This window comes from Furipterus horrens, unplaced genomic scaffold, assembly GCF_987537825.1.
Source record: "Furipterus horrens unplaced genomic scaffold, mFurHor1.1.pri manual_scaffold_17, whole genome shotgun sequence".
NCBI lineage: Eukaryota > Metazoa > Chordata > Mammalia > Chiroptera > Furipteridae > Furipterus > Furipterus horrens.
Window position 1 is genome coordinate 90,050,542 of NW_028327187.1, and position 22,704 is coordinate 90,073,245.

Sequence of the window (22,704 nt, forward strand, 5' to 3'; positions counted from 1 at the left end):
TTGTAGGGCATCCCTGAGTGCAGTTCCTGTGGCCTCCATAGCACTCACTTGGTTCTGCCTGTCACAGCAGGTTTAAGTGACTCTGAGACTGGTACCTTGGGGACACTGCTGTGGAAACATCCAGTTGTGTCTAAGGGGGCAGCATTGACACCCCCAACACACTCCCTGAGCCCCTGCTGTCTCTATCCAGAGGTTCCTGGACATCACTTGTTATAAGTGACCCCAGGCCAAGAGGCCAAAGCCTTCGACCAGAGAAATGTCAAAGCACAGACACCAGCAAATACATTGGCCACTACCCAGTGCATGTGAAAGTCCCAGGAGGGAGCTCGTGCCGATCACCCCAGTTCTCCCTAGGCCTGTATTGTCTCACGTCCAGACCTGTTCAATGACTACATGGTTCTAATAGCTCGGTAAACCTCTTTGAACATGGGAGCCACTGTTCCTCATTTTTAGCCACTGCCCTACAAGGTAACAGGCAGTGTCCTGACCTGTGCCAGTGAATGACCCCAGACACTTCAATCACTGAGGACAGAACCCAGCAATCTCCAGGGAAATGCCAAGCAAATACTTCGCGCAGCTTTTTGGGGGCCTGCCTCCCATGGTGGGATGAGGAGTGCTGTGTACAGCACCATGTGGCTTGGCTGTGGCCTGAGTCCTGGTCCTCTCCCAGTGCTCTTGGTGTCTGGCTCAGGATAGGGAGGATTGTGGCATCCTGTGCCTACTTCTCTGTTTGGCAGGGGTGCGCATACCTGCTGTAGACACAGGAGGGACAGCTGTGTCACATCAGGTTGAGCACTGACTGATCACCACATTTACATGTGATTATCTGGCAGACTTTCATCGGTTGCCCAAGTTTTAGAACTGTCCATCATAATTTAGCTGTGATGGCCCTGGAGCAAGGTTTATTTTGTAGCCAAATGTAGTTTGTATTCTAATATGCAAGTGAATATTCTGCATATCCTGCACCCCTGGGTTTTAGCAGTGACTCACTCCTGTGCCCAATTACGGACCTGCACCTGCACCACAGTCAGAGTCTGCCCGATCACATGCAGTGACAAGCAGGCCTGAGGATTCCAACTGTCCCATGGTTGCCTGATATGCACTTGAGATATCTGTTGTCCAATACTCATTCACCCAAGTGATTCCAGGAAAAACAATTCAAGTATTCATGCTTTAAATTTTATTTAACTTTTAAGAAGTGCACTCAAAAACAAAAATTAGCTTGTTTTTATATGAGAACTGGCTTTTTAAGTATATTTTATTGATTTTGCTATTACACTTGTCCCAATTTTTTCCCCTTTGCGCCCCTCTGCATGGTACCTTCCTTCCCTCCAGCAATCCCCCTCCTCCCTTAGTTTATGTCCATGGGTCGTGCATATAAGTTCTCTGGCTTCTCCATTTCCTATATTGTTCTTAATGCCCCCCTGTCTATTTTGTACCTACCAGTTATGCTTCTTGATCCCTGCACCTTTTCCCTCATTCCCCCCTTTCCCCTCCCCACTGATAACCCTCCATATGATCTCCATATCTATGGCTCTATTCCTGTTCTAGTTGTTTGCTTAGTTTGTTTTTGTTTTTTAGATGTTGATACTTGTGAGTTTATTGTCATTGTACTGTTCATAATTTTTTCTTAAATGTGTCCATTTAACATTTCATATAATAAAGGCTTGGCGATGATGAACTCCTTTAGCTTTACCTTGTCTGGGAAGCACTTTATCTGCTCTTGCATTCTAAATGATAGCTTTGCTGAATAGAGTAATCTTGGTTGTAGGTCCTTGTTTTTCATCACATTGAATACTTCTTGCCAGTCGCTTCTTGCCTGCAAAGTTTCTTTTGAAAAATCAGCTGACAGTCTTATGGGAACTCCTTTGTAGGTAACTCCGCTTCTCTCTTGCTGCTCTTAAGATTCTCTCTTTATCTTTAGCCTTTAGCATTTTAATTATGGTGTGTCTTGGTGTGGCTCTCTTTGGGTCTAGCTTATTTGGGACTCTGTGCATCCTGGACTTGTATGTCTATCTCTGTCACCAAATTAGGGAAGTTTTCCTTCATTATTTTTTTCAACTAAGTTTTCAATTTCTTTCTCTTCCTTGTCTCCTTCTGGCACCCCTATGATTCAGATATTGGTACATTAAAAGTTGTCCCAGAGGTTCCTAAGCCTCTCCTCATGGTTTTTTTCCCAATCCTTGTTTCTTCATTCTGTACTGGCTGACTGTTTATTTCTTTCTTATGTTCTAAATAATTGATTTGAAGCCCAGCTTCCTTCCCCTCACTATTGGTTTTGTGTGCATTTCTCTTCAATTCACTTAGTGTAGCCTTCACTTTTTTCCTTATGCACTTGCCACATATTTATCACCAGTGTTTTGAATTCTGAGTCTGTTAGGTTGGCTATCTCTTCATCGCTTAGTTCTCCCACTGGAGCCTTGATCTGCTCCCTCTTTTGGGCCATGCTTCTCTGTCTCCTCAACTTGACAGCCTCCTGTGTTTGCCTCTGTTTATTAGATAGAGCTGCCACACCTGTTACATTGTAAGGGGTGGAACCTTAAGTATTTGTCAGTGCTGAGCAACCTGTTTCACCACCTTTTGGCAATGTATGTGGGGGAGGGGTCTGAAAAGGAACGATGCCGCTTGCTCAGCACTTGCCCCTTTTCCAGTTATTTCACTGCTTCCTGTATGCGACTGGCACCCCTCTAGGTGTTGCCCTGGTGATAGTTCCAAGAGTGGGTGGGTTTGCAAATGTTCTAGGACCACGGGGGCCTCTTAACAAATGCACTCTACTTAGAGACCAGAAGTTTCTTCTGTCACCCCAACTCCCACTGGTTTTCACAGTCAGAAGCAATAAGGCTTTATTTTCCCAGTGCTGGATCTGCGTGGTTTGTTCTGGGACTTGAATCGCTCCGCAGGTGTCATTCCCCCACACACACACCGCCCCGGCTTTTATAATGTGTGACTGCACTTTCCACCAGCTGGCCACAGCCACTGCCTTGCCACCGCCGCTCCATCTACTCTCCATCCCAGCTCCCTGGCTCTGTCCCTCCTACCCATGTGGATGAGTATTATCCCTTTAATCTTTGATTATTGAACTTCCATGCAGTTTGATTTTCTGGCAGTTCTCGTTTTTTGTTTTGAGGTAGATGTAATCCTTCTTATGGTTGTACAAGGAGTTGAAGTGTGTTTACCTACGTCTCCATCTTGGCTGGAAGTGCCGAGAACTGACTTTTTATTGATAATAAATCAAGTGCTGCTCATGAATCAAAAAAGGAGATTTTTACAGAATATGTATTTTTAGCAAAAACAATTTTTTAGTACGATAGAATAGACATTTTTATTGCATAAAAGAAAAATGCCCTAGGTGATTTTAAATTCTTCTTGTAAATCATACTACCCCAATAATGCATAATCATTTTTAGATTTGTAAGATGGACACATTATATAAGTTCCCAAAGCTTTGATGTGGCTCCTTTGGTTTTTGAAAACACCATTTTAAATTTTGTAGTGTGTTTCTTTCACACTTAAACATGTTTCCCATCGCACATTCTTTAGACCACTGTTAAATATACTGCTCTTTTCCTAGTTTGGACTATATCGCATTTAATGATGCCAAAGGTTTTTGAAAGGTCATATTCATATTTTCAACCAAGAGACAAAGTTTATACATAAACTTGAGCAGGATAAAAATAGATTTTGGATCTGAGAAGATTTTTCTACCATCTCTAACTTCTGAAAATCAGTTCCAGCAGAGTAGTTGAATATCAGTCGCTTATATTTTAGTATTAAATCTCCTTTTCCTAACATTTTGCCAGATTTGAAATGTATTTTTTTAAATACTGTTGGATATTGATGGTTGATCTTCTGGGTTCACTGAAAAGATAGGACTTTGGAACTTTGTTCCTAATCACCCAGGTTCTTCAAAGAAAATGTAAAGAAACTTCTTAATGGGATAGTCTGTGTTTCCAGAGCAAGTCATTTCAATTCCCATTATTGTTGTGCAGTGTAAACTTGTAAACACTGCTGTTACATACTTTGCAGCTAAATATTTGACTCTTGAAAACTTTCATTTCTCCCCAACAAGAAGTTTCTTCAGTATCTTTGAAGTTAGTTATCAGATGATGGTTGCTGATGAACTTCAGTGTTCCCTGCGACTCCACAAATTCATTCATTGTTTGGTCCATGTCTGCAGTCTGGTTGCAAAAGCTATAATTTTTCTCAGCTAATATACATTCTGGTCCTTAGATTTGGTTTTCTCCTTGCTAAAAACTTAGTGGGAAACATAACCCAGTGACAGTAATTTTATAGGTTCTCTGCCAACCGTTCCATTTTAAATATGTTGACCTTGCTAAATGCTGCATATAAACTATAAGCAAAAACAAAGGCTTCAACTTGAAGACTAGAAATCAGGCAAAAGTAAGATATAATTGAGTTTGGTAAAAAAAAAAAAAAAGGATTTAGTGTTTTGAATGCAAATAAAAAGTGACATATTAATTGATTCCTTCCTATCTGTGTTTGAAAGTACAATTTCAGAAGAGTTGAATTTAATATTTACCACCAACTTTATTCTGCTTTCTTTAAAACAACCCATCCCAAAGCTAGAATGTGGCCTCCTAACAGAACTGTGCTTATACGCTTTAAGACAGATGGATAAAGCGTGTCCACATAGCTGTGTGTGGTCATATCTGACCCAGCAACAGAAACTGGCAGAGAGCTGGCCTGCCTGTGTGCAGACAGTGTGAAACACTCTGTTTCCTTTGCAGCTGTTTACATTTCCTCATTTTGATGTTTTTTTTTTTTTTTTTTTTTTTAGTAAAAAGTGCTGAGGTTGTGCAACTATAATCTCATTAGAAAAAGAAAACACACTAATAGATTCATTCTTGTTTTCTCTCTAGGGATAATTTATTAACATTCTTCCCTTCCTCCCTCCACCTCACCTTCTACACCTCAGCTTTACAAATATATCTGATATCTTCAAATTTCAGGAAAGCAAATAGCAAAGGGATTATATTTTGTCATTTCAATCCACCTTGAATTTAAGCCTCTAGTGCAGTCAAATACAATTCTCAGGCCAAATCCAGAGAGCCACCTTTCTTGTAAGTAAAGCTTTATTGTAACACAGCCATGCCCATTCATTTGTGAATTCTTAATGGCTGCTTTCATGTAAATGGCAGGGTTGAATGGTTGTGACAGAGTTCAGATGGTACCTGAAATATTTACTATCTGGCCAGGAAAGGATTAGGATTCTAACATTCTTTAACAGGGCAAGGCTTATAGTTGACTGGCTAATATCTTTTAAATCATATTTAGTGTATTTTTTTCCTGCAACCTATAAGTGGCATTTTCTGCAGTTCTTTCCCCAAATATTTGTTGAAGGTGTCTCCCTGAAGGCACAAGACTTTGTGTATTACTGAATTATAAGTCACAGAAGTGTGGTATGAGAGGAAGGACAGCACATCAGGCAGCCACGGTTTAGTCCCTGCTAGTCTGGCTGCAGGACCCTGTGCTTGTCACTTAACTTCACTGGACCTCAGCTTTCTCCTTAAAATGGAAGAGTTGAATCATGTTTATATATAAGATATCTTGTACCTTGAACAATTTTATTAAGTAAGTCATCCTTAGGCATACAAAAAAAGAATTAAATGTGGTCAAAACAGAATTTCTTAGTCTTGAGGGAAATATTTTAACTACAGAAGCAGGACTGAAGATTAATGATATCTGGTTCCTAAAGAAACAAGCTAAGAAATAAGTATTCCCACTTTATTTTTGTACTCTGAAGTTTTTTAAATACCTATTTACAGTTTCTATACACCAGTTCAAATACTCATTTTTTAAGAAACATGTATTAAACATCTACTCAGCCCCATGCTAGGCGCCCTTATGGAATGTCAAAGAATTCAAGAGTCTTGTCACAGAAAAAGAAAAAAAGCACTTAAAACAGCTTGTTCTGTAATGTTGTCCCTCACACAGCCATTGCCCTCTTGGTTATTAATTCCCTTGGTGTGGCAGGCATCCAGATCTTGGCTCTGCCCTGGGTTGCTTCTGCCCCCAGGGGTTACTCCATAGCTACTTGCTTCTGGGACCTCTTGTTCTGTGCAGACAGCCCTCTGGGGCAGGGTTCCGTCAAGTTGTCTCCAGCAAGATTACTGTCTGAGACAGGAACTCAACTCGTGGGAAAAACACATTCTTTCCCTAGCATACAAGTGGTGTCAGCCCTACCACTGGCCTCACGCTACCCTCAGGGGCTGCCCCAGGCAGACTCCAGCTAGGAAAGAGGCTGTCAGCATTCTCTTCACTGGGGACCCCAGACACCACCACCACCACCTGTCAAGCTGCCTCAAGGATTCTCTCACACAGGGCTCCTTCCTGATGTGCCAAGACAGGCCTTGTAACTTGCTGCAACTCAGCAAGCATTCCTCCAGAGGTGCCTGCTGGAACCTCCAGTGTCTGTGCGTAGTTCTTTTGGAGCATCCACTATCCTTTACTTACATGGGGAAGGGGGCAATCCCCTCTCCTTTCTTCACCATCAGGTAGGAGAAGGGGAAATCAAATACTTTATCTCCTTATCCTGCTACACCTACAGATTCCAGGCTTATGCCTCCTTAGGCAGAATAGGGTGCTGGGGTGAATGTGGAAGGACCATTTGGGCACCTTTCAGCAAGCCCTGGAGGGATGATGTGGAAGTTTTCTAGCCCACTTGGTGCCACTTAATTCCTATTGACCTTAGCTCTTGGCTTTAGCTGAAAGTCCAAAAACAGGCAAAGTCCCAAATCACACTGTTCTGTATATTCTTTATACTTGATGGACTCTGGGAGGGAATAAAAGGTGCTGAGAAAGAGAAGTTGCAGCTTTCCTTTGTTCTCAAAACCCAACTGCCTCTCACTTGCCCCTAGACCTTGACACAACTTTACCTGAATCTGAACTTTGAGTTCTGAATTTCATCTTGTAGATAGTATGCAATATAAACATGACCCATAAGAATCAGAAGTACAAAAGTCTTATATTTCTCACTACTGTTTTAAACACTTTAATGTTACATTGCATTCAGAATGTCCTCCATTGATGACTTTTTATATACTTTGCCATATTTCTCAAATGCTTTATATTTGTTATGGATATCCCTAAAATATTTTGAGTCCCTAAGGCAAAAATACAGTAATAGAAATTGAGGAGGGAAATGAAGGTTGGCATGTTATGCATTTACATCCATATAGTCACCAACTTGGGTCTGTCTGCTCACTGCAATCCCTTCCAGGTGCTTTGCTGGAGACCAGATTACTCTTAAGGTCCTCAAAGGGTTCAAGCTGTCATACATTTTTGGGCCATTGTCTGCAATTTGTGAGTCCTTTGATGACAAGGATTTTCATCTTTTTCGTCTTTGTAGCCCTAGTAAATATAACCCCACTGCTAGGGCATAGTAAAACCTTAATATGTATTGGATGGATGGATGGATGGATGGATGGATGGATGGATGGATGGAGGGATGGAAGGATGGATGGATGGACAAATGAATGGATGAACAAGGGGTCAATTCTTCCCACTGGTAGTGATGTGAGCTCCTTTTCTGTCCCTTCTGGCCCTGGTTCGTTCTTATCTTTTTTGTTAATGATCAGGCAGTTGAGATTTACCATCTGTTCTCATCCACATGGACACTGTCCACTCTGTCCAGTGCCTGCCTTGAGAGCTCCAGTCCTGTGCTCTCCTAGGAGCTGGAGGAGTAGAGCCCAGTGTCCCTACCTCAGACAGAAGGCTCTTTGGATTTTTTTTTTCAATTCCTTCCTACTGTATCTACCTTTGATATTAAGCATCCCACCTCCCCTTCATCCCACCACTAGTTCAACTAAACTTTGGCTGAGTGTGTGATGAATTAGATCAGGCCAGACCAAAGGAGCAGAAGAAAAATTGGTCTGAGAACTTTTCTTGGAGCAGGTCCTTCAAAGGGGGCTAATAATGTCAACAATAAAAAAACATACTGAGCCCTGGCTGGTGTGACTCAGTGGATTTAGTGCCAGCCTGTGAACCAAAGGGTCACCAGTTTGATTCCCAGCCAGGGTATATGCCTGGGTGTGGGCCAGGTCCCTGGTTGAGGGTGTGCGAGAGGCAACCACACATGGATGTTTCTATCTCTCTCTTTTTCTCTCCCTTCCCCTCTCTGAAAATAAATAAATAAAATCTTAAAAATATATATTGAAACTCCAGGCACCTTCAACCTGTGAAGTTGTTATAAGGCTAGAATGGTGGTTCTCACTTTACTACTCCATGCCTCAGTTTCCTCATCTGTAAAGTGGGGAAAAGAAGGGTATCAACCTTATAGGGTTATTTGCTGTTACATGAGGAATATATATTAAGAAATTTAGTAACTAGCATCTAATAAGTGCTCAATGAAAGTAGCAATTGTCATTGATATTATTAGTACTGTTACTCTCAGAATTTAACACTGGGCATAAGAGTTACAAATATCTAAGGACTTTAATAAAGCACAGATATCCAGACCCCCTTTTCAATTTCTTACTCAGTATGTCTAGAATGATACCCAAGAATCTGCACATTTAGTAACCACTCCAGATGATTATGCTACAATTCCTCAAGAAACCACACTGACATTAAGACCAAGGGAACCACCAAAGACACAGAGGCAAACACACACAGGAGACTTCCGGCCAAGATGGGGGCCTAGACTGACATGCTCTGTCTCCCTCCACAACTAAGGAGGAATACAAAACTGCAAAACCAGAAATAACCAGAAGTTCCAGAAAATAAAGCTACATGGAAGTTCAACATATGAAGTTATAAAGAAGTGGTGCTCGTCTGGATGGGTAGGAGGGGTGAAGCTGGGGTGGAGAGGTCAAGTTGTGCTGGTGGCAGCAGCTGCAGTAACAGTGGCAGGACGGCGGTAAGCACAGACACCCGTATTTCAGGGAGGTGAGAAGCGCCTGGGGAGCACCCCTGGCTGCAGACCAGACCCATCAGCTTGTGATTCCAAAGCCAGGGAAGGCAGACCCCCATTGCCTTGGACTATGAGGCCTGGAGGGGGTGGGGATGGAGGAGGAGGCTCCTGATCCCTCAGTGGAGAGTGAATGGCAGGAATCCATCTTGGACACCTGCCACCACAGAAAATGCCACAGGGTGGTGAGAAGGGTCACCGGGTTGAGACAAGTGCACAGGGCTCCACCCCCTATAATGTAGGAGGTGTGACAGCCCTGCCCAGGAAGCAAAGGTAAACACAAAACTGTCAGGATGGCACAGATCATGATAGAGATCCTGGTGATGCAGCTTACCAGCCAGCAATTATCTAATCTAACAGATCAGCAGATAGGAAATCTTTCTGAAGCACAGTTCAGAGCTTTGGTTATATGAATGCTTACAGACCTGACAGCAGATCTTAAACAAGATGTGGGAGGAATGAAGCCTAGTCCTGCTGAAATGAACAAAAACACATATGAAACTAGTGGTGAGGGAAAGAAAACCAGGGATCAAATCAACAAACCGGAACATAGGGAAGGAACAGTCAACCAGTACAGAAAGAGGAAACAAACAGTGAGGAAAATGAGGAGAGGCTCAGAAACCTATGGGACAGCTATAAGCGGGCCAACGTGTGAATCACAGGGGTGCCAGAAGATGAAGAAGAAGAACTAGAAATTGAAAAATTATGTGAAAAAATAATGAAGCAGAACTTCCCTAATTTGGGGAAAGAAATAGACTTACAGGTCCAGAAGGCAGAGAGTTCAAAAAAAACTGGACCTAGGGAGAACCACACCAAGACAAATTATAATCAAAATGTCAAGAATTAAGGATAAAGAGAGAACCTTAAAAGCAGCAAGAGAGAAGAAAATTATGTACAAAGGGGTCCCAATAAGACTCTCAGCTGACTTCTCAAAAGAAACTCTGCAGGCAAGAAGGGACTGGCAAGAAATATTCAAAGTAATGATAAGCAAAAACCTACAACCACGATTACTCTATCCAGCGAAGGTCTCATTCAGAATAGAAGGGCAGAGGAAGTGCTTCCAGGACAAAGTAAAGCTGAAGGAGTTCATCATATCTAAACCACTGTTACATGAAATGTTAAAGGGACTTGTTTAGGAGAAAAAGGATCGAAACTATGAACATTAAAATGAAAACTGTATCACAACAACCAACAACAGAAGCTAGGGAACCGAAACAAAGGCATACTAAGTAAGCAACAAGAGTGGGAAAAGAATTATAGGTATGGGGGACATTATCGGGGGAGGTCAGCAGGGAGGGGAAAGGGGGAAAGGGAGGAAGATCGTACAGGAATTAAGAAGTATAGTAGGAGGGAGTGGAGTAGACAGTAAGAGGTTGAGGAGAACTATATGCACAACCAATGGGCATGGAGTAAGGGGGGGCAACTGGAGGGTGGGGGGCCACTGGGTGGAGGGGAACAAAGGGAAAAGGAATTGTGACAACTGTAACAGCATAATCAATAAAGCATATTAAAAAAAAAAAAAAAAAAGACCTAGGGAACCGTACTTGGCATAGTAAGACCAAACCAAAAATAAAATGTCTCCAGTAACAGAGTGAGAGAAATTCTTGGAGCAGTGGAATTTTTGTCGCTTTGTGAGTAAAAACTAATGTGCGTTTATTAAATGTGTAAATAGAAACTAATACTAGCCATAGTTGAAAAATGTGACGGTACTGCTAGTAATGGCCCTTGGTCAAGAGGAAAACAAAACTTTTCATGGTAAAATGAGGCATTATAAAGTGATAGTGCCATCAACCTGTAAAGCCTCTAATTAAGATTTTTTTTCAAACAGTAACGTTCAGGAATTTTAAAAATCTTTTCTGTTATTCATGTACTTGTTAATTTTGTTTGATTATCAGTATTATGACATGTCAGGTGATGACTGTGTCTTTTTTAAGTTTTATGTATTTTAAATGTGTTTTTTTAACTTATGGGTCCTTACTTAGGGAAGGGGGGGATTGACCTGTTAGCATGGTTGTGCATAGTAGGGAAGTTAAAACAGGACAAAACCAACCCCTCTCAAAATTACCACGTATTTTAAAGAAGTTAGGAAGTAGAAGTGGCAGACAAGCCAAGATCATTTTTACCTTGTCACTGTTCAAAGCAGACTGTTGAATGAGACAGTTCAACTGAGGTAGAATTTAGCATTTTAGTTGCATTTCTGCACTATAGAAATTTTTCTCTAATGAAGTCATTTTCTTAAGAAACTTAAATTTTTGGATCATTTAAATTTGTGGGTTTTTAAAATACATTTAGATTCTTTCAATGTCTTTTCATAGTCTTTGAATTTCAAATTCAAAAGGAAAAAAGTTTATGTCCTTGATTTCCTGTTTAGGATGCCAGCACTGATACTGTTAATGAACATCCCTAGTAAAATATGCATAGACCTTTTATGAGAACATTCCTTCCTAGAAGGAGTTGGGTTTGCCCTTTCCCAAGATTGATTTCTGTGAAAATTCCGTCAGTCGTGTCTTGGCCAGAAAGCATTCTTTCAAGTTACTCTGTATTCATCTTACTAAATGTTGCTTCTATCAGAGGAAAAGGTACTGTGATTACTGAAATGTTGATAAATTTAAAATGACAAGGCAATTTCCACATTGACAGAATTTTGGACTATCTCTTTAAAGGTGATTTTTTTTTTAAAGATATGCATACAGCTCATATTCCAACAAGTTTCCTTGAATAATGAACGAGAGATGATTAACAAGAAGATCCCACTGAAATCATCAGCCTCCTTTTTAAGAGGAAAATATTGTTTAGTGAAATAATAAATATGAAGCTCTGATTTTTAGCTAAGAATGATAAATGTTGATTGGATTTCCTTCTTCGCTTTTAGCTATATGACAAAATTAACACGAAGTCCTCACCACAAATCAGGAATCCTCCGAGTGATGCAGTACAAAGAGCCAAAGAGGTAAGTGACGTATTTTATAAACACATCTGGGTTCATAATTGCTACGTTTATTGAAAACATTTCTACTGCACCAGAAAAGGCAGTTTCCTTGGAGTCACAATTGAACCATTATACTCAGATTTAGTATTTCTAAGTTTATCACTTAGCATTTGCATACAGAAAAAAAATCTGAGCAACATTGCCTAGCTTTCTAGTTCTGGTTCTGCTATGTTAACATATCAATTTTGCTTCTCGTTTTTTTTAAAAAAAGTTATTTTACTGCGCTTGTTGAAAACAGACATGCTCTAAAAATTTGTGTTGCTTTTTTAAGGTGGTAATGTTTGAAAGTTAATTAAATACCTGTAGCATCTAAGTTCAGAGATAAGTAATTTCTATAAATTGTCAGTGTGCATGTCACAGACTTCTTAAAACTTTTAAAATATAGAAACATGATATTGCAGAAAGCTTGGAAAATAAAATGAAAATTACTGTGTTAGGGTGGTGGGATTGTGGATGAATTTTTATTTTCCAAACTTTGCAGTCACTATTCATTTGCATATAAATTTTTATATAGTTACAATCAAAATGTATCTTTTTCTAACCTATCATTATATAATGAGCATTTTTCCATGTTTCCACTTGGCCTTTATAAATATAAGTTCCAATGACGGCATAATTTTTCTTTGTTATTATTAAATTATAATGAATTGGCAATTTCTCCATTGTTAGACACCTACTGGGTTTTTTTTTCACTTTTTGCTGTTATAAAAATCTTTATGCAAATAAAAATTTCTCTTTGAAAAAAGTTTGTTTCTTATAAAGTGAGGTTACTAAGTGAAAGAACATGAAAGACAGCCCTGACCAGAGTGACTCAGTTGGTTGTGCGTCATCCCACAAAGCAAAAGGTTGCTGGATTCCAGTCAGGGCACATGCCTGGGTTGAGTGAGTCTCCGTTCCCGGAGGCAACCAATCGATGTTTCTCTCTCATATCTATGTTTCTCTTCCTCTCTTTCTTCCTCCCTTCTCCTCTCTCTAAAAATAAGTAAATAAAATATTTTTTAAAAAGAATATGAAGGACATCATTTCTTCCCTGCCAGACTTTAAACACAAGACCTGTACTGGGAAATATTGTATATTCGTTGAGAAACAAAACGTAGCCACTTCTGGTCAGGGCACCAGCCAGGAGAGGTCCTCTCTAACTTAAAGGACCACACCTCTGTGTTTAAAATTATAGATTGTGAGAGTATCAGGGAACCAGGGAGAGTGCATTTAGGTAAGAAAGAACCCCTGTAGTTTTCTATTTGTTTGTCCATTTGTTCCCTGAGGTGGTTGAGTAGCACTTTGGTATGCTGCTGAACTCTAAGCCTTAGTCTGAGTGACCTCACAACATCCCTTCCTGCCATAGTATTAAGATTCTCCAAGGTGAGGTGAGAGGTTCCTACAGGATGGATGACTTTTGTACCCCTGACATCCAGTCCTGCTTGATTGCTTCAACTTTTGGAATTGAATACAATTTGTATAACTGCTCTGTAAGTCCAACTATCTACAGTTAAGAATCGCAGTGGTATGTTTACTCTGAAAGACAACAGAAGCTTTTCCTGTTGCTCATGTCACATGATCAAATTTTAAATGGGTAAGCTCCGTCTTGATGGTAAGCATAGCTTTTGAAGAACAATTTCACTTGAAAACAATCGTTTTTACCTGTACAGAAAAAATCCTAACAAGTAATTAGTGAAGAAAATTTCAGTGGAAAGAGAAACATTTGGGTTTTTTAATTATTATTATTCTCTTGGATGCCTTGGCAGAGCAGTGGTTCTGACTATGTGAAGAGATAAGTGTGGAGACTGATGTTGATTCTGCCAGGCTGCAAAGAAAATGACTTGTGTTTTTCTTCTTTAATTGCTTTTTTTTTGAACCCATGTCATTTTAATCATCCTAAAAGGAATTGACAGTTTCGTTAATGTAAAATGATACTGCTATTAACATTTATTACAGGTCCCTTTTGATGGTGAGTTTGGAAAAAAGTTTGCAGAGATAATTTACCATTAAATTAATTAAGTTACATTTGTGCCCTGGCTTGCGTGGCTCAGTGGACTGAGTGCCGGCCTGTGAACCAAAGTGTCACCGGTTCAATTTCCAGTCAGGGCACATGCATGGGTTGCGGGCCAGTTCCCCAGCTGGAGGCGCATGAGAGGCAACCACATATTGATGTTTCTCTCCCTCTCTTTCTCCCTTCCTTCCCCACTTTCTAAAAGTAAATAAACAAAATATTTTTTTAAGTTACATTTGTAATAAATATGTAGTGAATTTATTATTTTGTATTTTTCAATAACCTTTTTTGGGTTATAGTTGGATAATGTAGGCAAGGACTATTATAGCAATTTTTACAATCTGATTGCAATCAATATAGTTCTTTTAATTATTAACCTTTGAATAAAATATTGGATATTTTCCAAAAAAGTCTTGCATCCTATATGCACTATTAAATATCCTACTTATTTTTTATTTTTTAGGTATTGGAAGAAATTTCATGTTACCCTGAGAATAATGATGCAAAGGAACTAAAGCGTATTTTAACACAACCTCATTTCATGGTAAGTAACAATTAAACTTCCACAGAACTAAAACCTTACTTGCAAAAGAAGTTTTTAATGTTTTTTTAAAATTAAAGTATAGTTACCATTCAATATTACATTAGTTTCACGTATAAATCTAGTGATTCAACATTTCTATACCTTACAATGTGGTCACAATAAGTTTAGTACCCATCTGACACCATGAAGTTATTACAATATTATTGACATATTCCCTCTGCTGTGCACTACATCCCCATGGCTTATTTATTTTACAACTAGAAGTTTACCTTTTATTCTACCCTTTACCTTTCAAAAAAGGAACATTTTAAGTATATTTTATTGATAATGTTGTTACAGTAGTTCCAGTTATTTTCCACTTTGCTCCGCTCTGCCCAGTACCCCGCTTCCCTCCAGCAATCCCACCCCCCTTAGTTCATGTACATGGGTTGTGCATATAAGTTCTTTGGCTTCACCCTTTCCTGTATTATTCTTGACTTCCCCCTGTCTATTTTGTACCAACCAATTATGCTTCTTAATCCCTGCACCATTTCTCCATTTCCCCCCCTCCCCACTCCCAGCTAATAACCCTCCAAATGATCCCACTACCTATGTTTCTGTTCCTATTCTGATTTGCTTAGTTGGATTTTGTTTTTTAGATTCAGTTGTTGATAGTTGTGAGTTTGTTGTCATTTTAATGTTCATAGTTTTGATCTTCTTTTTCTTAAATAAGTCCCTTTGACCTTTCATAATATAAGGGCTTGGTAATGATGAACTCCTTTAGCTTTACCTTGTCTGGGAAGCACTTCATCTGTCCTTCCATTCTAAATGATAGCTTTGCTGGATAGAGTAATCTTGGTTGTAGGTCCTTGCTTTTCATCACTTTGAATAATTCTTGCCAGTCCCTTCTTGCCTGCAAAGTTTCTTTTGAAAAAGCAGCTGATAGTCTTATAGGCACCCCTTTGTAGATAACTCTCCACTTCTCTCTTGCTGCTTTTAGGATTCTCTCTTTGTCTTTCACCTTTGGCATTTTAATCATTATGTGTCTTGGTGTGGTACCCTCTGGGTTCAGCTCACCCAGGACTCTCCGTGCTTCCTGGACTTGTATGTCTATTTCCTTTGCAAAATTTGGGAAGTTTTTCTCCATTTTTTCTCATAAATTTTCAATTTCTTGCTCTTCCTCTTCTTCTGGCACCCCCATGATTTGGATATTGGCACGTTTAAAGTTGTCCCAGAGGTTCCCAAGCCTCTCCTCAATTTTTTCAATTCCTGTTTTCTCGTTCTGTACTGGTTGATCATTTTTTCTTCCTTATGTGCCAAATCATTGATTTGAACCCTAGTTTCCTTCCCTTCACCATTGGTTTTGTGTGAATTTTTCTTTGTTTCACTTAGCTTAGCCTTCACTTCTTCTCTTATGCATTTGCCATACTCAAGGATATCTGTCAAGCCTGTGAGTATCTTTATCATCGGTGTTTGGAATTCTGCATCTGTTAGGTTGGCTGTCTCCTCATCACTTAGTTCTCCCACTGGAACCTTGATCCATTCCCTCTTTTGGGCCATACTTCTCTGTCTCTGTCTCCTCATCTTGACAGGCTCCTGTGTTTGTTTCCCTCTGTGTCTTAGGTAGAGCTGTCGCTCCTGTTACATTGTAAGGGGCAGAGTCTTAGGGATTCGTCAATACAGGGCAACCTGTTTCACCACTTTGTGGTGCTTTATGTGGGGGAGGGGTCAGAGAGGGAACAGTGCCACTTGCCCAGCACTCACCCCTTTTCCAGGCACTTCTCCCACTTCCGTATGGGACTGAAGCCCCTCTGGCTGTTACCCTGGCCGTCGTTCCCAGAATGGGTGGGTCTGCGAATGTTCTAGGCAGTTTCTGCCTCTGCCCCAACCCCCACTGGCTTGCACAGTCAGAAGCAATGAGGCTTAATTTTCCCCGGTGCTGGGACTGTGAGCTGCGTGGTCTGGTCTCATGCTGGGAAAGCTCCCCAGGTGTCCCTCCTGACTTTTTAAACCATGTAACTGTGCTTTCCACCGGCCTGCCACTGCCGCCACTGCTACTACTGCTGCCACCATACCGCATCCTCTCCACCCCAGCTCCGCCCTTCCTACCTGTCTAGATGAGTATTTCTTCTTTATATCTTTGTTTGTTAGACTTCCATGCAGTTTGATTTTCTGGAACTTCTGGTTGTTTCTAGTTTTGAGGTAGTTGTATTCCTTCTTAGTTGTGGAGGGAGATGCAACGTGTCTGTCTACACCTCCATCTTAGCCGGAAGTCTAAAAAAAGAAATTTTTAATAATTCTCATAAAACAGCCATCTTCATTACATACATTTTTATCCATATAATATCAGACTATTAAAATTATAATACAAAGTAATACCAAATACATTAAGATTCTTTTGGATTTACTTTGTGTCAGAGTTGTAAAGATGCTATTTTTGAGGTGGCTTCTCAAAGACCATACAGTCATCAGACAAGGAATTTGCTTCCTGACAGGATAGCCTTAAGTCACTAGAACACTAGAACTGTTTATGTTACTTAAACCACAGAGAGCTCAAACCACAGTTTTCACTAATAAAGAATTATCTGAACATAGGTGATATATTAGAAGAATTACATCTCTTTACAATACAGAACTCTTATACTTTTCTTCATTCATTTCTACTATTTAAATGGGATAGCCAATTATTACAAAGCTAAACAGTTAGACAGAATTCAAAATAGATGAGATACCTTTCTGTAGAAGGTTCATAAGTTGTCTACCTAACTGCAATGCAAAAGAACAATTACAGATGGAAATTTATGTTAAATATATTATTTTTAAAACATTAGACATCAGTATATATGGAATATATGTGGAAAGTAGAAAATCCAAGTAACTACCCTTTGGGAGAAAATCTGACTTAAAAGCTACATTCTTATCACTGCCATGAGGTGAAATTTTAAAAATAACAATAACAGTATTATAAGTGTATTATATGAGTGGCTGTGAGTTTTGACATACGTTGTACTATGTGGTACAGTATTTTAAAACATGTACCTAGTCATTGAAGTAAAATTCTTCCTCAAAGTGATCACCTAGGAAGAAATAACCATATTCACTCTAACTCTCCCACCCAAACATGAAAGGCTGAAATCAAGTATAATGCTGGAGAATATTTAACTTGATTCCATATGGTAGCAGTACTCTCCAGTGAGTTACAGAAAACCAGGTTCTGTCTGCACCTGTTTGTATTCACCTGTGGAACATTTTAATACATGCTGGCCTGCTAAAAAAGCAGGTTCCATCCCCAGTGAATGGACACATCTCACCTCAACTTGGTTGTTCTCATTGAATTTATTTTTTAAAGATTTTATTTATGAAAAAGAGGGATAGAAACATTGACTGATGTGAGAAACATCGATGGGTTGCTTCCTGCAAACCCCCAACTGGGGACCTGGACTACAACCCAGCCCATGTGCCCTGACTAGGAATCAAACCAGCGACCTTCTGGTTCTTAGGCCGGTGTTCAGTCCACTGAGCCATGTGAGTCAGGGCTGAATTTATTATGGCACTTAATCATTGTTATTATCTGTTTCACAGACCAAGAAAATGAAGGAACCCCATGCCTTAATAGTCTCCTCAAGTTTGAGAAATCACAAATGTCAGGAGTTAATTACCCTTACTTAATATTATTTTGTTCCCTGATTGTTTCATATGTGTAAGCCATGTTTTCCAAGATTATAACTAATTCCTCTTTAGCCATCATGTCTTATATAGTGTAAAAGTGGTTAAAGTTGTGGGTTCAGATGGACCTGGGATTGAACTCCAGCCTTGCCACCCTTAACTCTGTGAACTCTTAACTCTCTGAGCCAACCTCATGAAGTTGGAATAAGAATTAAGTAGATGATATACCTACCAGGCTTAAAACAGTGCCATAGTGTCTTATTATGTGTAGGGTACATAGTATGTTCTCAGAAAAAAACCTGAATAGGTTAGGGACTTGCCCATTGCAGATAGGTTAACCTCACCTCAACTGTTCTGTGCAGTGTGTTTTCCATGGATACAAACCTGAACATTTTTGACAGACATGTCATTCTATAAATTGCTAAATAACTTCAGCTCAAGTCAGAGAATGGTATATGACCATTTGAGACCAGTAAATCTTTCAGATTTGATGTAAGCTAAGTAAAGAAATTAGCATATACCCAAATAAGAACCTTTTTAAGGCTAAGGTTTTTTTCAAAATCATTAATGCTCAGATACCCCCATGTCTTACAACTTAGCTACCTTCAAAGGCTTGATTATTTTGCTTTTCTGAGGTCAGAGAGAAGTTAATATGTGCATTGCTATTAATAAACATCTTCAGAAATAATTCTTTTTTCAGAGAGAAGTTAATATGTGCATTGCTGTTAATAAACATCTTCAGAAATAATTCTTTTTTAACATTTTTTAAAGATTTTATTTAGTTATTTATTTAGAGGGGAAGGGAGGGAGAAAGAGAGGGAAAGAAACATTGATGTGCAAGAGAAATATTAGTCAGTTGCCTCTCGCATGCCCCCACCTGGGGGCCTGGCCTGCAACCCCGGCATGTGCCCTGACCAGGAATCAAACCAGCAACCTTTTCGGTTCATAGGCCAGCACTCAATCCATTGGGACACACCAGCCAGGCAGAAATAATAAATAATTCTTATAATTACTGAATACCTAGCTAGATGCTTAAAAGACATTTTCATTCATGTAATTGCCTACTATGTGCCAGGCATTATGCTAGGCACTAAGGGTGGTGGTGAATAGAACAATTAAGATCCCTGACCTCATGGAACAACTTTTCTAATGGGGCTGGGGGTGCGGTTAGATAGGTAAGCTAAAGACAGATAGTAGGCAAGTGAACTAACAAGATAATTTCATATAATAATAATAACTATGAAGAAAATAAAGGATAAAGGGGCAGAGATGATAGTAATGTGGGAGCTACTTTAGTCAGGAGAAAGCCCTTCTGAAGAGTTAACACATGAGCTAAGACTTGTTTTATGAAAGAACCAGCCTTCTGAACATGCAAGCCTGGGGAAGAACAAATGCAAAGGCCCAGTGGCAGAAAGGAGCTTTGTAGGGTCAAAGGACAGAAGGAAGGCCATTGTGGCTGGGACATAGTAAAAGAAGGAGCAAGTGGTACAAGAAGAGGTAGAAGATAGGACCTTCCAGGCCATGGTAAAGAGTCTGGATTTTCTCCCGATTGCTGTAGGATGGCATTGAGTAATTGCAAGCAGGAAAATATTATCAGATCTGTGCTTTAGAGGTTTCTGGGGCTGATGTGTAGATAATGGAGTATAGGGGAATAAGAGTTAAAAGAAGAAAGCCAATTAAGAGGCTGCTGTGAGAGGTGGTAGAGGCTTGGAGAAGGATGGGGCTGGTAGAAAATGGACAGATTGAGATACCTCAGAGATGGTTGACCATGACAGGACCTGCTGATGGATGGGATGTCAGGTGGTGTGACTAACCCCTTTTACAGTTCACAGAGTAAAGTGTGTCCTTGAAAGGTAAAGAAACTTGCTTGAGGTCATCCACATAGTAAGTGGTCTTCTTGTGGTTCAAAATACAGATCTTCCTGGCTCTAAAGCCCATGTCTTAAAAGTGGGTTGACATTTTGATTGTTGCCAGATGGAAGGGGGTTAGGGAGATGGGTGAAAAAGGTGAAGGGATTAGGAAGTACAAATTGGTAGTTACAGAATAGTCATGGGAATGTAAGTTACAGCATAGGGAATATAGTCAATAAAATCCTAATAGCTATGTATGGTGTCAGATGAGTGAGAGATTTATAGGGATGATCACTTAGTAAATTATGTAATGTGTACACCTGAAACTGATATAATAATGTATGTCAACTGTAATTGAAAAAATTAAAGAATTTTTTTAAATTGCAGAAACTTTCTCATAAACATTTTAAAATCATGCTTTCAAAATCTTAGTATTTTTTTTAAATATTAATAGCTAAAGGGAAATATTTTAGTACTTATAATATGTTGTTATTATGCCAAGGCTTTGGAATTATTCTTAGCATATTTATAATTTTACACTTATTTCTTCTGTTATCTGGCTTTTCCTTTGCTTTCTGATCATTGAAACAGGATTTCACATTGAGTTACCTGAGACTTACAAATGCAGATACTTGTAAATATTTATAGTAATTAAAGGAAGTGAAAATAAGTATAGGTTTAAATGATTATTTAAAATCTGTTCATGATAAAAAATCTGTTCATGATAAAAAATATTATCACACTAATCCCTTTTTTAGTTATTCCATTTGAAAGACAGTTTTTTAAAGAGAAGAGATCTTTTGCTTTTGCAATTGTAAAATGTAAAACAGTAAAGATAAATATTAATAGAAGTTAATGCTTTAATTTCTTTTTTTAAGAACTCAGATCTAGCCAGTCAGGGCACATGCCTGGGTTATAGGCCAGGTCCTTGGTTGGGAGCATGCGAGAGGCAACCAGTTGATGTAGCTCTCACACATTGACGTTTCTCTTCCTCTCTTTCTCCCTCTCTTTCTCCTTCCTTTCCCCTCTCTCTAAAAAAATAAAAAATTTTTTAAAGAAATCAAATCTAGAGCAGAAGGTTTTAAAATCTAATTTGTATCCTACTTTCCAAAAAAACAAAATTGTTAAAATCACCTTAGGTTGTCATGAAAGTTTCATTAAGTGGTAAATTTTATGATTTGTAACTAAGAAGCTAGAGAAGCCCTAGTCAGATGGCTCAGTTGGTTGGAACATCGTCCAGTACAATACAAGGTTGTGGATTTGATCCCTGGTTGCAGTGCTTGCCAGAGGTGACCAATTAATGTTTCTCTCTCATCTCTCCCTCTCCCTCCCCCGCCTCTGTCTCCCTCTCCCCTCCTCCCTTTCTCTCTGTCTAAATTAATAACATATCCTCAGGTGAGGACTAAAAGATAAAAGAAGTAAGAAGAACCACTTTTGGAATCTGAAATTAATATTTTGTCTATTCAGTTAAAAACAGCCAGATTTATTTTATTGTTGTCTGAAGTTGTTAGTTCTCTTGTCCATACCCTTATTATAGTACAAAAAGTAAAAGTGTTTCTTTCCTGTTACCTAATTCTTATGTAATTAAAAATAACAGTTACTTCAGCTTAATAACAATTGCTCAGTCATCCCTCATTACATATTTGAAAAAATATATTCAAACTTTGATTTTCCTGCCCTGGCCCAGTGGCTCAGTTGGTTGGAGCATTGCGGATTCGATTCCTAATTTGCTGGTTCAGTCCCCAGTCAGGGCATGTAAGGGAAGCAACTGATCAATGTCTCTCTCTTACATCAATGCTTCTCTCTCTCTAAAATCACTAAAAGCATGTCCTCGGGTGAGAATTAAAATACAAACCTTTGATTCTTTTTCTTTTTTATTTGGCATACTCTTTTAATGGCTTTTTAAAAATAATCTGTTGCCCTGGCTCACATGGCTCAGTTGGTTGGGCGTCATCCTGCAAACCAAAATTTTGCCAGTTCAATTCCCAGTCAGGCACATGCCTGGGTTGTAGGCTCTGTGCTCTGCCCCCATCAGGGTGCTTGCAGAAGACAGAAGGCAATCAATCGATGTTTCTCTTGTCTCTCTTTCTCCCTCCCTTCCCCTCTCTCTAAAATAAAATTTAAAAAAAAATTTTTTTTAAAGTCTGTTAAATGGCCCCTTGTTTTCTGTTTGTAGATACATTGGAGCTTCATGTTAAGTTTTATTTTGTGATAGCAGTCTTTTATAGTGGCAAATTGTGGTTAGTATCAAGTATGTCCTCATTTCGTGACATATTAGAGCATTTTTCTTTTAAAGTTCAATTTGGGCAGTATTTTGTGATTGTGGCTTTATCCTTCCTTATAAGTAATACATTAAAATACAAGTGTTTGCTTATATATTTAAAAGGATAAATGGAAATCATTTGCAAAAAACAGTGTAAACATTTTCTTCAGCACATGTAACTGGCCTTATAACCTGATAAAAGCTTGGTTCTGTGTTTACCTGGCTATAGACGAGGATCATGTCCTCCAGTCAACAAAGAATATTTTTAAAAATTCACTAACTATGGCCCTGACCAGTGTGGCTCAGTTGGTTGAAGCATTGTCCTGTAAACCAAAATGTCACTGGTTCAATACTCAGGGCACATGCCTGGGTTGTGGATTCAGTCCCCAGTCAGGGCACGTACGAGAGGCAACCCATTGATGTTTCTCTCTCTCTCTCTCTTCCCTTCTCTCTAAAATCAATAAGCATGTCCTTGGGTGAGGATAAAAAGTGAA

At 39.3% G+C, this 22,704-nt stretch overlaps 1 protein-coding gene across 10 annotated transcripts in view; it reads left to right on the forward strand.

Annotated features, from left to right (window-relative positions):
- CASK (calcium/calmodulin dependent serine protein kinase) overlaps positions 1 to 22,704 on the forward strand; it is a 419,618-nt gene that overhangs the window by 339,568 nt on the left and 57,346 nt on the right. For all 10 annotated transcript variants that reach the window (XM_090265298.1, XM_090265289.1, XM_090265291.1 and 7 more), the window contains 2 exons: positions 11,802 to 11,879; positions 14,372 to 14,452. In XM_090265298.1, the coding sequence (XP_090121424.1) occupies positions 11,802 to 11,879; positions 14,372 to 14,452 (159 nt within the window). The remainder of the gene's footprint in view (positions 1 to 11,801; positions 11,880 to 14,371; positions 14,453 to 22,704) is intronic.